Here is a 14663-nt window from a genome sequence, read left to right as displayed (position 1 = left end):
CGACCAAAACAGCGAAACAAAACAACATGAAGTTGTGTTGTTGCACTCCGCGTGACGCGATACTCAGAAGTGATATATGTTTTTTTTTTCACTTGTTGCATTTTTTTTTTTTTGAAGAAAAAAAAAGAGTTTTGTGCTGAGTGAGTTAAGTTGTTCAAGTTGCGAGTGCTATCTTTGCTTCTGAGTTGTTATTTCCTTTTACTTTCCTTGGCATCTTCCTTGTTTCTCTCTCTCTTTTTTTTTTCCTCCTCCCTGCTTTTTCAGTGATCTTTGTGGCCGTTGGAGGAGACATTGGTTATAACATATATAGTATTTTTTTTTTTTTGAAGGGGGCACAAGGGTTTCTTCTTTTGTGTCCTTCAGGTGTTTTATATATCACATATTTATACACAAATATATATACATATATATATTCGCTTGCCATAGTGATCATACATGAGCACACGTCTGTGCGAGCCGTCTTTACGTGACGACGGCGCGCAGAGAGGAACTCCTGCCAGCCATGGGAAATGGTGCGACACGGGAGCTTTTAAGTTGGATGAAACGCCATCCCCAGTCGTAGCGAATGTTTCTTCGACATCTGATGCAAGTTTTCAATTTAACCGAACCCCTTCCCCCGGTAAACATCAGAACCACGCAGCGGACCGTTCCATGTGGTCTTTGGACGATTTTGTTATAATACGAAAACTTGACGAAGGCCGTTTTGGGAAAGTTTACCTTGCTAGGGAGAAGCAGAGCAAATGCGCTGTGGTCCTCAAATGCATTTCAAAGGATATGATTCGCTTTCACAGCCTTGCCCACCAACTACAACGTGAAGTGGAATTACAGGAATACGCTGGGCGCTACCACAAGAATGTTCTGCGTCTTTTTGCGTACTTTTGGGATGATGTGCGGATCGTTCTAGTGCTAGAATATGCAGATAGTGGAACCCTACAGGATTTGCTTGATTGCTACAGAGAAAAGGAGCAGAGATCCTCTCTTCCTGATGATAAGGTGCGTACCATTCTCCTACAGCTTCTGTCGGCATTGGCTTTTTTGCACGAGAGGGACATCATTCACCGTGATGTAAAGCCAGATAACATCCTTTTTCATGGAGAAAAGCTGCTTCTCGCCGATTTCTCTTGGGCCGTGCGCGTAAACAACAGCGACCCTCGGTATTGCAGACGCCATACGGTTTGTGGCACGCTGGACTATCTAGCACCTGAACAAGTGCTGAAGCGTGGTTGCACTACCAAAGCTGATTTGTGGGCTGTTGGTGTAGTAGCATATCGTATGCTTTGCGGTTTCCTGCCCTTCGAGATGTTAGATGCACGAGACGTGTGTTCATGCATTGCCTCCGGTGCCATTCGTTACCCTTCACAGTTGTCACCAACGGCACGACATTTCCTCCAAGGACTTTTGCGCGTGGATGAGGCCTTGCGGTTTTCGTGCCAGGAGGCGTTGAACCACCCGTTCATGAGAGGGGACTGTAATTGTCGCATAAGCAACCGTTACATCGAGAGTAAGTACCGAGCACGTGCTGAGGAGCCGGTGTTACAACACCAAGGTAGTTTTGACACAACCAAAAATGGCACCCGATGGATTCAGCAGAAAAAAGAGTCGTGGTGCTGCAGCCGAGCACCCACGTTGAATGTTCCGGAGCCGGTTCATCATACTGGCACCAACTGCGTCGTCAACCACAGCCACAACCATAAAGATATGGATAAAAGTACAACATTGAGTTGCCCCTCGGCTTCTGATATTGTTCGAGTTCGCACCACCACAGAAAGAGTCCGTTGTCCCGTGGATGATTATTCTGGTACGAGCGCAAGCAACATAACTATAAGCCCTCTGCGATCAACAGAATGCATGCAAAGTTTGAGCAACGTAAGTACCCCCAGTATCGTATCTCAGACTCACAGCGAGTGGCTCCACAGTGCTTCTCCGATCAGTCACACTCCCGTCGTAGCCGCGGCAGCCACATCGAAGTGTAGTCGTGATGACGTTGGGACATCAAGTTATGGTGTGAGTTACAGTGGTATTCGGTTACACAACAGTGCAAGCGACGGCAGTGGGACTACCACCGGGCAACATCATGTGCAATTAGGAACCTCAACACACTCTTCTTTCGCATTTGCGCCGCCTACCTCCGCAAGATATCGCCGTGATATTAGGGGCTATCATCGCATTAACGGCCGGGGCAGCAGTCCGAGTGATCATGAGGAGTATGAAGTGGCTAGCTGCGCTTTGAGGTTATGTTTTGATGATGAGGATGATGCCGACAATAATTGTAGCGGCGCCCCGCATGCTGCGGCTTCCAACCGCCCAAAAACTTTGAAATCAGGTGTGATGATGAATGGTACGGCACCGCCCTCTCATCATAAAGGGTTGTCATATGACGTGAGATAGCTTTTTTTTTTTTGAAGTTGCTGGTGGTTGTTTTCCCCGTCTGCTGAAGATGTAGAGGCGGGCTGTACACTGCCGTTTTTATTTAAATTAAAAAAAAAATGGCTAACATAGAGGCAACAAGAGGATCTTGTTAGATAAATAGAATACAACAGCTAAGCGATGAATCCATATTTTTCAGCGTTGTTACCTTATGCGGGATTTATAGATTACTTTTTTTTTCATTTTTTTCTTACAACAAAAAACTGTTGATTATATGCAATTATGAGGAAGTACATGTATGCTTTTACGTGCCCTCCTAACGTTCCTGATTGCTGTGCCATTCAATGTAAGCGACATCCGCTATCGTAGCATACTGTTTCTTCTTTCATTTTTTTTTTCTACTATGACATTAGTCACCGGCTGTTTTGTGTGTTTTTTAATGGTATTATGCCTGTTCACTTTGTGGTCGGTTTATAATTTCGGCGTCTCTGGTCGTGTATATGTTATTCGCTATACCCTCTGCTTTGCTATATAATGTTTCTCTGCTGCTCATCAGTTCTTTGCATTTTATTGTTTCTTCTTTCACACGGTACTTGATATATATATATATATATACTTCGCGACCACAGGCGTAGTTCCATCAAAGTTTACGATTATTGTGGTGGTTGGACTGCTTGAACTGTTACCCCATTACCATGACACTTGATCTCGTTGGTAAACTTCACCGGACGATTTATGTGGATGGTTGTCCTTCCGCCTTTTACGAGGATTTTGTCCGCCTACTCGCTACGAAGTGTGGGCCAATCGAGGGATGGGATGTTGCAGATCGTCTTATTGTTATTTTCTGTAGCTTAAACAGCGTTAGTACGGCCCTGACTTTTAGCGGTACCGCATTTGGTGACCTTACTAGCAGTGTAACCGTGTGGGTGGCGAATCAGCCACCACCTCCTAATGTTGTTCAGCAAGTCGCCATCACATCTGGGGGAAATGGTAAGGCGATTGAGGAAGCGAAGGCCGCAAAGGAGGCTCGGGAGAGACGATTAGCAACGATCCGCGCTGAGCTAGCGGAGGATATTGAACGTGATAAAGAGGAGGAAAATGTTAGTGTTAAGCTTCGTCGGTTGTGTTTACGGCAGTTAAGGGCGTTGTGCGTGCTCACGAGTCATGCGCTCAGGGAAGTTGAGGAATCACTGGAGCAGTCAACATTGCATCTCAACTCAATGAAGCAACTCGTTGATAAATTGAAGACGAAAGGGAGCAGTCATGGTCCTGCGGATCCTGATGCTCACCAGTCAACCTCTGTTCCCACTTCTTTCACAAGAGACGCGGCGAAGGGGGGCGAGAAGCGCGCCGTTACATTACATGTTGGCACTGCTGATACAACAGTGGAGGACGTGGGGAAAGGGCAGAAGCGCCCCCGATCTGAGTGAAGCGGCGATGTTGTAACATGATCACTTTCCAGTTGTCGTCTGTTATCACTTACATCTCTTCACTGTGTGTGGGCAGCGACAAAAACACCGTAACCCCACTCAACTGCATCGTTGACTCTATGAATGAATTACTGTTTGTCCGCCTCCGCAGGTGATGCTGGAATAGGTTACCCCAAAGTGTTGTAACCCTTTACTCTAGAAGCCCTATTTTGAACATCATCCGTACCAAGGAGTGTATTACGTCTCTGAACTACTTTGTTGCTTGCTCACCAAGGAAGGGGTGTAGTCCTTACTTTAATGTGGGGATTGACAAGGAGATGCCCGCCTATGGGACTTGCTCGAATAGGCGCAGCGTGGATGTGCGGTGCACGGAGTGTATCGTCGAATTCTGCTGCATCTGGTGGCGATGATACCAAGGAAAGATTACCGTGGAGCACGACACCACTGACGTCCTCAACTTCAGCCGCCACCGCTGCCGAACGTACCGGTGTGTACGGTGTGAAGGGTTACGGCTTTATGGAGGGTTTTCGTGTGTTAGGTCCCACCGCTGCACTCGGAAGACTTAAGGCGATGCTAAGTCTTTACGCAGTTCTCTCTGCAGCTGCCTTGGGGGGAACCGTGTGGTTCATGACGACGAAAAGTTACGTCTTGACCACGGATCCTGATCCAAAATCGGATGCCCGTAGAAAAACGTTTTCATGTGATTATGCAGTGGTTCGTAATAGGTGGACGAGCCGGAGGTGTGTGATCGATGTGGCAAGTTGCAGCAGCAGCAAAGCTATTGCTAGTGATGCTTGTAGTAACGATAGTGGCACCGCTGCGGTGCCTACGCGTGGGATTAACTTCACACAGCAACACATAAAAGTTAACTGGCTGATTCACAGCATTCGGTTGTACCTCCACGCCACGGACTCCGTTGTTGTTGTGGATTTGGCACCGCTATTGCATCCGTACCGGTTCACACTCAACCGCCAGCGGTTACTCAGCGCAACTCCTTCCTTCTCTAAACATGACGAACCCTTCTCCGGTAGGGACGGTAAAGATTGTGTTGAAAAACCGCGGCTTTTGTTTCGCTCGCGTGTGCGGCCAGCGTTAGTGCGCAACTATTCACAGAACGGTACTTTCCCTCAATACGAGCTTACTTTGCAGAGTGTTGCGGAGGAGCTACTGACGGAGCGGTACCGCCGGGCAATCCTGTCACGAGGATATTCCTGTACGCATCCCGCTGTTCTGGAGGAGTTACTACGGAACGGGCAGCTCAATGGGGAGGGTTTGGCCTGGGAGGATGTTGTGGGGGATTCGGTGTCCTTCGCTAAGGAAGTGCAAAGGCGTGTGGAGCAGAGGATGAAGGATCAGGTGGTGTTGCTTCATTGTGATATTGCTTTTGTTCGTTGACGATGTCGAGTCTTTGCGTGTAGCACCTATCTTTGGATTTCACCCACGCTTTCGCCGAATCGGCTTGTCTTGTTTATCGTTTTTTAATATATATATATATATATCGGTCCGTACTTTTCTATTTAATAAATGACTGTTACTTTTGGCGTCATTTTTGCGATTCCTTCTGAGGCAGTTGACGACGCAGCGAAACTAGGAGTTGGCATATCCATATATTTTTTATTTTTTATTTTTTATTTTTATTGTTTTCATCCTCTGGAAAAAGAAATTGTGTGTGTGTGTGTGTGTGTGTGTGTGTGTGTGTGTGTGTGTGTGTCTAGGGAGCATTTAGGCTCCTGTACTTCATGTGGCGTACTGCTGTCTTTTGCACTATCCGCACAGGTGCACTGTTAGTTTCCAGGAAGCATTTACGATTGCGGTGTAATAGCTGCACCCGTCTGCTTCCCGCAGCACATTTCTCAAAAACTACCGCCCCCGCGCAGTCGCTCGTTTGCATTGATTGCAAACGTCTGTGTATACTTTGCGGAGTGCATCGTACTCTTGACAACTTTAGTGGTGCGGATGCCGAGTTGTGCGACAACTGTCTTGCGAAGAAGCATGTTGCACGGGAGAACGTGTACTTTCGGTACCCAGTACTAAAGTATCGTGCGTGTCCATTTAGTGTGGAGGCCATGCGTGAGGAAATTCGACGGGAGGGGACATCTATTAATGAAGAGGAACGAATGGATGACATGTAGTGTGCCGTGCATTTTTTTCTTTCTTCTCTGACGAATGGATACGTTGCGCTTTTCTATAATCACTTTAGCGTCGCGTCGCGTGGTGTTGTGTTGTGTTGTCTCCGCTTATGTGATTATCGGTGTGTTTCTCTTCACTCTGCGTCGAGCACTGTGCTGTTGACTCTTGTGGTCCCTGATGTCAGTGATGACGAAAGGTCGTGATTTGGAGAAAAGGGAAATAAGAGGCTTCGGGCGGGTTGTCACGCTGTTGTCGTTAAGTTCGTGGAATTATTTAATTGTTCCCCGTACGTGTATGTTTGTACCCCTTTTCTGACTTGTCTTTGGTCTCTGCCAGTATTTTTTTTTCTTTTTCAGAAAACTTGTGGACACGGTGTCAAATAACAGGGGCATTACCGTCTGACGTAGGTGGAAGGAGATACACAAACACAAACACAAACACACGCATAGGCATAGGCATAGGCAAGCAACGCAGCACCAATGCCGAAAGCTAAAACTACCACACCATTGCAGGTATGTTTGTTTTACCCTAACCTCATTGGCTACACACGCGTTATTCTTTCATTGATTTCCTTCTGCTTGCTCGGCCACTTTCCCATTGCATTTTTATTTTGTTACATCATTGGTTTTGTGCTGGACGCGGTGGATGGCATGGTAGCGCGACGGTTTGGCCAATGCACACAGTTTGGTGCAATACTTGATATGTTGACGGATCGGGCGTCAACGGCTGGTTTGATTGTTGTGGTTGTGCAGGTATTACAACCGCTTCCACATTGGGGAGCCACTTCGCTTGCATGTCTTGTTTTCCTGGATATTTCTTCGCATTTCTGCGTCATGTACGTGTCGCTTTATGCTGGCCGTACTAGTCATAAGGACGTGAGCAGCAGTATTTTTTCACTTCTGCGACTTTATTATACAAATCGTCCGTTTATGTGTGCACTTTGCGTCGGACAGGAACTTTTCTACTTAAACTTATATATGTACGGCGTGTATGGGATCGCTGAACCTGCGTTTCTGTTCTTTATGGCTTTGACAGCCGCGTTGAGTGCTTTCAAGCAGGTGGTGAATGTGCAACAGCTGCTGGATAGCATGTATCATCTGGCGGTTCTGGATGCTGCGGGAAGCCGCCAGTGAGGAGTTGTGTGTTAAAGGAGGCATGGAATGTGGAAGCGGTATTGTCATATTTTCCCCCGCCTTTTTTTTTGTAGTTCCCTGTATATCGTAGGGTGATTCATCTTTAAGTTTAGTGTTTACTTCTTCATCCCTTCCCTCTTACATGGACACGCTGGTTTGGGAATATTTGTCTCGGTGCCGCATTTACCGCGTTTGCACAGCAGCATGGAATGAAAAGCAAATGGTTGAACGATGTGGAGTCTGTTGGGATCGGTGTTGTCCACTGGAATATGTGTTTAACGGCCACGGAACAACTCTCCCTAAGTCTCAATTAAAGGTGAAGGGATTTGATAAATGCACTGCACTACACAACACACGCTTTCCCCGGTAAGCGCGGCGTTCCTCTATCTATTTCCTTTTATTGGTGTGGAATTTTTTTCTCTTCCCCTCTTCTCCACACTCTTACTTCACTTTTTCATTTGCGGACATAAAACGTACGATAATTTTGCTTGTCACAATGACAACGTTTGTGAGTACGTAAAATGCCATCCACACAACCCTCTAATTTTTGTTTTAAATTATTTTTTATCCTCTGTTCGTCTTTTTCTATACCTCGTTGTCATCATTGTGCCCTTGCCATCATTTAGAAACCATACAAAGTGACGTGACGACTGGACCCGTCACCACGCCTCGTCGCACATACGCCGACGCTTTTTTTTTTTTTAATATAAAAAAAATAATACTAACAATACATTGAAGATAACTACCGATCTTCTAATAAACATAGAAAGGTAGGTGCCAACATCGTAGAGACAAATGGAGGCATCCAGACACTGCGATGTGGGCAGCGGCCCGACGACGCAGCAACCTGTAAAGGCAATACAAATTGTGCAATCCACTGAAGAGGCCGATGCACTGGTCAAGCGGGTTAAGCAACTCGAGCGGGAGAATAAGTCGCTCACGGACGTGCTTACAAAGGTATGTGATGAGAATGCAAAACTTTCTGGAACTGTAGCGGAGATGCAAGTGAGGTGTGAAACTTATAGTACCAACATATTTTCCGAAACACCTGTGCTTAAAGCACTTTATGAAAGGGATAAGTTTAAATTGTTTGGAAGCTCAAAGACAGCCACGCCGGAAAACCTGCAGAAGTTATTAGACAATTTGTGCAAGGAATTCACCGACTTCCGAGCCCAGCACACCTCATCCAATGGCGAAGTGCAAAAGTTACTGATGGAGGTCCAGCAGGGGCACGCCAACGTTCAAAAGCTCTCTGCGGTTGTGCGTGACCAACAAGAGGTTATAAGTCGTAGTCCACTTGCAGTCACTGTTCGTATTGCTCAGGACGAAGATGAATCAAAAAATGTTATGCTTATGGATTTACGAAGTGAGGTTGACCGGCATCGCATACGAGAGGATGAATTGAGGGACCAACTACAGCGACTACAAGCGGAACTACAAGCAAAAACCGCGGAGTTAACTCAACAACAATGGGAACTTCAAGCGTCGAGGGAGGGATGTGACAGTGCCAGCGTCGCAGAGCAGAAGCAGCAGGAATTACATGACAAGATAACACGGTACGAACAGGAGCTGGAAGATCTGCGTGAAAACCTTGCCACTGAATCAAGCATGCACAAGGACGTGGAGGCCGAGAACAGGGCATTAACCGAAAAACTAAGAGAGTTGGAAGATAGGATCAGACAAAATGAGAGTTGTTCTGCGGAGGCAAAACTGACTGCACCCAGTTATGATGTTGATACGCTACTGACTGCCTCGATGAATGAGCCAAAATCGTGCAAAAATTGCGAGGACGCTCAACACCAACACGAGGCTGCAATGGAGAAGATTTCAATCTTGGAGTCGCGTCTTGCCCAAGTTACTGAAGAAAATGGGAAGCTGACGGATCTATCTTCCGCAATGAAAGAGGAAGCAACCTACTTCGCAGCCACAAAAGAACATGACGAGGAGCGGCTTCGTGGGCTGGAGGCACAATGTGAAACTCTTACGAGTGATATCAGCAACTTGAGGGTGGAAAGGGATCAGCTTTCTCGTGACTACGAAGAAGCTCAGTCGGAGCTTGACAGGGCTCGCATGCAAGCAGAAAAAATACCACAATTTGAGACAAGCGTAGCTGAGCTACAGCGAGAGGTTTCTACGTTACGAGAGCGTCTTTCTTGTGCTGAGGAGTCGGAAAAAGCATTGTTAAAAGCTAGGGAAGAAATCGCTCAGTTAGAGGAAGCACAAAGACAGAATACGGGAAGTGACACTGAGGCGCGGTGCACGGCACTGGAATTCTCTTTACAAGCTGTGAAAGTGCAACTGGGGGAAACACAAGCAGACTTGCAACGTGTGGGTTCGGAGAGAGCGAGTCTTCAGGACACTGTAGACAACCAGAGGCAAACTCTTAAGTCGCGTGAGGACGAGGTTGCTGCGCTTGTGAAAGAAAGCGCGGAACTTCGTGTGGAGGTGTGTCGCCTGATGGAAGAAAATAACAAACTGTGCGGCCAGAATACTACACTCGAAGGCCAATTAAACGAACTGCAGCTTCGTATGGAAGAACTGGAGGCCAATAGTTTGGTGTTCAACGATTTACGAAGTGAGGTTGACCGGCATCGCATACGAGAAGATGAATTGAGGGACCAACTACAGCGACTACAAGCGGAACTACAAGCAAAAACCGCGGAGTTAACTCAACAACAATGGGAACTTCAAGCGTCGAGGGAGGGATGTGACAGTGCCAGCGTCGCAGAGCAGAAGCAGCAGGAATTACATGACAAGATAACACGGTACGAACAGGAGCTGGAAGATCTGCGTGAAAACCTTGCCACTGAATCAAGCATGCACAAGGACGTGGAGGCCGAGAACAGGGCATTAACCGAAAAACTAAGAGAGTTGGAAGATAGGATCAGACAAAATGAGAGTTGTTCTGCGGAGGCAAAACTGACTGCACCCAGTTATGATGTTGATACGCTACTGACTGCCTCGATGAATGAGCCAAAATCGTGCAAAAATTGCGAGGACGCTCAACACCAACACGAGGCTGCAATGGAGAAGATTTCAATCTTGGAGTCGCGTCTTGCCCAAGTTACTGAAGAAAATGGGAAGCTGACGGATCTATCTTCCGCAATGAAAGAGGAAGCAACCTACTTCGCAGCCACAAAAGAACATGACGAGGAGCGGCTTCGTGGGCTGGAGGCACAATGTGAAACTCTTACGAGTGATATCAGCAACTTGAGGGTGGAAAGGGATCAGCTTTCTCGTGACTACGAAGAAGCTCAGTCGGAGCTTGACAGGGCTCGCATGCAAGCAGAAAAAATACCACAATTTGAGACAAGCGTAGCTGAGCTACAGCGAGAGGTTTCTACGTTACGAGAGCGTCTTTCTTGTGCTGAGGAGTCGGAAAAAGCATTGTTAAAAGCTAGGGAAGAAATCGCTCAGTTAGAGGAAGCACAAAGACAGAATACGGGAAGTGACACTGAGGCGCGGTGCACGGCACTGGAATTCTCTTTACAAGCTGTGAAAGTGCAACTGGGGGAAACACAAGCAGACTTGCAACGTGTGGGTTCGGAGAGAGCGAGTCTTCAGGACACTGTAGACAACCAGAGGCAAACTCTTAAGTCGCGTGAGGACGAGGTTGCTGCGCTTGTGAAAGAAAGCGCGGAACTTCGTGTGGAGGTGTGTCGCCTGATGGAAGAAAATAACAAACTGTGCGGCCAGAATACTACACTCGAAGGCCAATTAAACGAACTGCAGCTTCGTATGGAAGAAGTTATGCGGCAGTGTGGAGGTGCTAACGATACCAAAGGCGTTGGGGCCTGTGTTGAACAAAAGACTAGTGTTGGCGGAGTCGAATGTGAGCGCGCAGTTGCAAGCGAAGGGACCGTTGCTGCACAGTTAGAGAGTAACAGCTTTGTTCCTGACGATATTCGCTCGGTAATGGTCGAGAACACGAGACTTGTAAGCGAAAACCAACAAATGGTTTCTGATATTGATCGGCTCACCTCCGAGCTTTTGGTGTACCGTCAAACGATTGACGAACTGGAGGCAGAGAACGAGGAGCAAATGAGGCAAAACGAACAAATTCGCTCTGCTCACTCCGCTGAATTAGGATTAATTGCCGAGCGTCTAGCCTCTGAAACCGCGATGTGCACCAATACCAACGAGAAGATGGCAAAGTTAACGGATGAGTACCGCGCGCTTGAGCTGGAAAGGAATAAATATCAGTGCTTGGTGGAGGAAAAGTCTAATCAAGAAGAAAAGTTGCTCTCCACGATAGTGGCGACTAGCAGTGAGTTGGAGGCCGTGAAGGAGGAGCTACGTCGTGTAATGGTAACCGTAAATGATCAATTGGAGGCAGTTCGGCATGAAAAGGAGTTGGAGATGGAGGTTCGCATAGCAGAAGAAAGGCAGAGGTACGAGAATGAAAGTGGAAGGTTGTGTGCCCAGTTGCATCAAGTCGAAGAAGAGCGGTTGCATATCGAAAGCGAACTTGACAAATTGCGTCAATCCACAGAAGCCGCCGGTGGCGTTGCTGCTCGAGCTTCATCCGCTGCGGCGGAAGATTCGGATGTTGCTGCTCTGCGTGTACAAGTAGATCAGTTAAGGGTTACTCTTAAAGAGGCACATTGGCAGTTAGAGGAGCAGGAACGAAGTTCTGCAGAGGTCAATGAAAGGTTTGAAGAAGAGAGGAAGAAGTTAGACGATGATGCAGCGGCTATGCGTAGGCGCATCGAACAACTTGAAGAAAAGCTGCAAACAGCGCGTGCTGAACAAATTGTCAGTGGTGCTGTTACATTGCCAGTCAGGAGAAAGAAGAAAAAGCAACCAAACACCGACCTCTTATCGCTTGTTCGCTTTGATGACGGCCCTGCGGTGGACGTACTGGCGCACGGTGCTGATAGCCCGTCATATCGCAGTGTTGGAAATGAGAGGGAGGCTGAGAGTTTGGCTGCGCAACTGAAAGAATCTAACGACAAACTATCGGTTTTGCAAGAGGAAAATGGGAAGCTGAAGGAAAGTATTGCTGACCTCACAGAGAAGCTGCGTATGATGCAGGATTACACAACAAACGACCTGGAGAGGCAGGTGGAAGAGTTGCAGGAAAAGATTCAACAACTTGAGCAGCAGTTGGAGAGTGCCGCTGAACCAGTCGCATCTATTCTCCCTGTTGACGAGAAAACAGTAAATGGTGATGAAGCGGATAAAAAGCTGCGACTGCTCACGACAGAGAACAAACGGTTGCGCTCTAAACTTAGGCAAGCCAGGGAGGCTCTGCGCAAAAAAGAGGGAGGTGATGACGCCTCTGTTGAGCAACTGAAAGCGGAACTGCAGATGCTTGCTGGGGAAGTTGTTCCCATGAAGAACAAATTAGCGGAGTACATGGCCATGGCAGACCGAATTGGAATTCAGTACCCTTTCTCAGAAGAAATGGAAAAAGCAGCCCTACTCAACCTCAACGCTGTTCAAACTAAAAAGTCGCACAAAAAATCACGAAATAGTGCGACAAAAATAGAGATAGGGGCAGATGAAAAGGATAGAGGAAGCAGCGGTCATACAAAGAAGAGGACATCGTCGAAGAAAATAAAGGACCGACACTCTCACACTGTTGCGGAGGTGTCAGAAGACCTGCGGTAATGCGCTGTCGTGTGACTATAAGGCATGAAGTGCGCGTTACCGCTTTTCTTTTCCATTTCTTTCTTTGTTGTTATTGTTAATTTTATTGTTAATTTTCCTTGGATGAAAAGGGCGCCTGTTGGGTGTGTGGCCTCATATTTCCATCTACCACTTTATTGGGTGTTTATTTATTTATTTTTTGTGTGTGGAGTCTTTCCATGTGTTTGTGCGGGTGCTCGCACGCGGAAATCTTTTTATTCAGCACATGATATTACCATATATGCGCGGTGCAAACCTTTTGTGCTAGAGAAACAAGGCATTCGTTGGTACCGTTCCGTCATATATATATATATATATATATATATGAGCGTATATTTATTTCTTTTTTTTTTGTCATATCTCTTTTAGCCTGCTGAATTGTGCGATCGTTGCGAAGATTCGCACCCTTCTCCTTTTTTTTTTGCTCTTCTCTTTCTTTTTCTTTTTTGCTCATTCATATCTTTTTGTTAATCGGTACTGGTGCTTCACATTTTTTTTTTCACCATGTTTTTTGTTTATTACTATTTTTATCATGACGATTGAGGGGCTGTGTCGTTTATTCCCCCCATTTTTCCTCACCGTAAACTAACATTACCACCGTTTTCCCACGGTTTACCACGGAGGTTATTGCTAGAATATTGAAGAGTCACTTGCTACTACTAAAACAAGCGTGCATAACGAAGGAAGGAAGAAAAAATAAAAAGAAAAAAAAAAGCGGTCGGTGCGGCAAAATCACAATTCCCCAGAAATTGTATGGGACATTCCCTTTTCCCTTGCCCTCTTAATCATGAAAAAAAATTCTTTATTTCACTTTTTGTTTTTGTTTTTGATTTTGATTATTTCGCGTCACTCGACCAGAGGATGAGATTAGTTGAAGATCTGTACACCGCAATGCTGTTTGCGATGCTAAGGGAATGATATGAAAAGGAAGAAAGGTATATATATATATATATATATATTATTGTTGTTGTTGTTTTTGTTTTTGTTTCCTGCTTTTCCTCTTCGTTCATCCCTTCATGATTCCTTTCCTTTGAGGAGGTGGGGGAACATCGTGTTATGCCTTCATCCATTTCATCCGGTGTGGGTGTGCGCGTATGCGGCAATCCAGCATGTTGTGCCGAGTCTATTTATATATTTATATATAATATACATGTATTTTATTTTTATTTTTTGTGGTATATAACCGGGAAAGGACGAGTCTCCGCCTACTGTTCTTTTCACCATGTTGGGTGTGGGAATTAAATATGTGAATTGTGCTTGTTTTCCTCTTTATTTATTTATTTTTTTTTTTTGTTCTGTGAACATGATCATACGGATTTTGCAAGGAAGGGTATATTGAAACTCTACACACCTGTGGTATTATTATGTCAGTACCGGTTGTGGATCCCGCCCCCTGCGCAGTCGAGGCAACATTATGGCGCTCGTGCTTGAAGGAGTTCGACTACGGGCCCGACAGACCAAAGGGAGCTTGTGAGAATCAGCGATTGGGATATTATTCGTGTATTAAGGACTGGACAGCGAAACAAGGGGAAGGTTTGTATGATTACAGAAAGTTTAACCTTATTGGAGCTTGCGCAGGAGAGGCGGAGAAACTTCACCAGTGCATGATGGTTGGAATGTTTGAAATTTCCAACTGCAAAGAACCGATGGCTGAGTTGAAACGATGTGGGGCTCGACACGATGTGGCAGTACGACAGGCGCTTGAGGGGGATTCAGCTCTTCAAGCAGTAGATGAGGAACCTCAAGGAATTAAACGTATGTGGTACCATGCAATTGGAAAACTGTAATATGACAGTAAATTATAGGAAAAGGAGGAGAAGCCTTACCCGGGTGAAGGTGGCCACACGGGGGCGATGCGGGGATTATGCGTCTTGTCAATTTGTGTTATTATTTATTATCATTTTTTTCTGTCGCGACGGTGGCATTTCGTGGCTAACTTCCAAGTCATGCAAACATTCCAGTGTAAAATCCG

At 46.2% G+C, this 14663-nt stretch overlaps 8 protein-coding genes across 8 annotated transcripts; all 8 read left to right on the top strand.

Moving 5' to 3' along the window:
- Positions 1-435: 435 nt before the first annotated feature.
- TbgDal_IX370 (protein kinase, putative) lies at positions 436-2388 on the top strand (the record flags this gene model as incomplete). The annotated part of the gene is made up of 1 exon (XM_011777936.1): positions 436-2388. One exon carries the CDS (start codon positions 436-438, stop codon positions 2386-2388), a length of 1953 nt encoding a protein of 650 aa, XP_011776238.1.
- Positions 2389-3062: 674 nt separating this feature from the next.
- Positions 3063-3797, top strand: TbgDal_IX360 (hypothetical protein, conserved; the record flags this gene model as incomplete). Its single annotated transcript, XM_011777935.1, has 1 exon — positions 3063-3797. The coding sequence occupies one exon, from the start codon at positions 3063-3065 to the stop codon at positions 3795-3797; it is 735 nt and encodes a 244-aa protein (XP_011776237.1).
- Positions 3798-4094: 297 nt separating this feature from the next.
- Positions 4095-5192, top strand: TbgDal_IX350 (hypothetical protein, conserved; the record flags this gene model as incomplete). Its single annotated transcript, XM_011777934.1, has 1 exon — positions 4095-5192. One exon carries the CDS (start codon positions 4095-4097, stop codon positions 5190-5192), a length of 1098 nt encoding a protein of 365 aa, XP_011776236.1.
- A 344-nt stretch (positions 5193-5536) lies between these two features.
- Positions 5537-5929, top strand: TbgDal_IX340 (hypothetical protein, conserved; the record flags this gene model as incomplete). The annotated part of the gene is made up of 1 exon (XM_011777933.1): positions 5537-5929. One exon carries the CDS (start codon positions 5537-5539, stop codon positions 5927-5929), a length of 393 nt encoding a protein of 130 aa, XP_011776235.1.
- A 477-nt stretch (positions 5930-6406) lies between these two features.
- On the top strand, positions 6407-7060 carry TbgDal_IX330 (phosphatidyltransferase, putative; the record flags this gene model as incomplete). Its single annotated transcript, XM_011777932.1, has 1 exon — positions 6407-7060. The coding sequence occupies one exon, from the start codon at positions 6407-6409 to the stop codon at positions 7058-7060; it is 654 nt and encodes a 217-aa protein (XP_011776234.1).
- Positions 7061-7393: 333 nt separating this feature from the next.
- Positions 7394-7702, top strand: TbgDal_IX320 (hypothetical protein, unlikely; the record flags this gene model as incomplete). Its single annotated transcript, XM_011777931.1, has 1 exon — positions 7394-7702. One exon carries the CDS (start codon positions 7394-7396, stop codon positions 7700-7702), a length of 309 nt encoding a protein of 102 aa, XP_011776233.1.
- A 153-nt stretch (positions 7703-7855) lies between these two features.
- TbgDal_IX310 (hypothetical protein, conserved) lies at positions 7856-12673 on the top strand (the record flags this gene model as incomplete). Its single annotated transcript, XM_011777930.1, has 1 exon — positions 7856-12673. One exon carries the CDS (start codon positions 7856-7858, stop codon positions 12671-12673), a length of 4818 nt encoding a protein of 1605 aa, XP_011776232.1.
- Positions 12674-14055: 1382 nt separating this feature from the next.
- Positions 14056-14478, top strand: TbgDal_IX300 (hypothetical protein, conserved; the record flags this gene model as incomplete). The annotated part of the gene is made up of 1 exon (XM_011777929.1): positions 14056-14478. The coding sequence occupies one exon, from the start codon at positions 14056-14058 to the stop codon at positions 14476-14478; it is 423 nt and encodes a 140-aa protein (XP_011776231.1).
- Positions 14479-14663: the final 185 nt, after the last annotated feature.

The sequence above is a fragment of the Trypanosoma brucei genome, chromosome 9, assembly GCF_000210295.1.
Source record: "Trypanosoma brucei gambiense DAL972 chromosome 9, complete sequence".
Taxonomy (NCBI): Eukaryota; Euglenozoa; class Kinetoplastea; order Trypanosomatida; family Trypanosomatidae; genus Trypanosoma; species Trypanosoma brucei.
The sequence above is the reverse complement of the archived record's forward strand: the minus strand, read 5'-3'. Positions and strand labels throughout refer to the sequence as shown.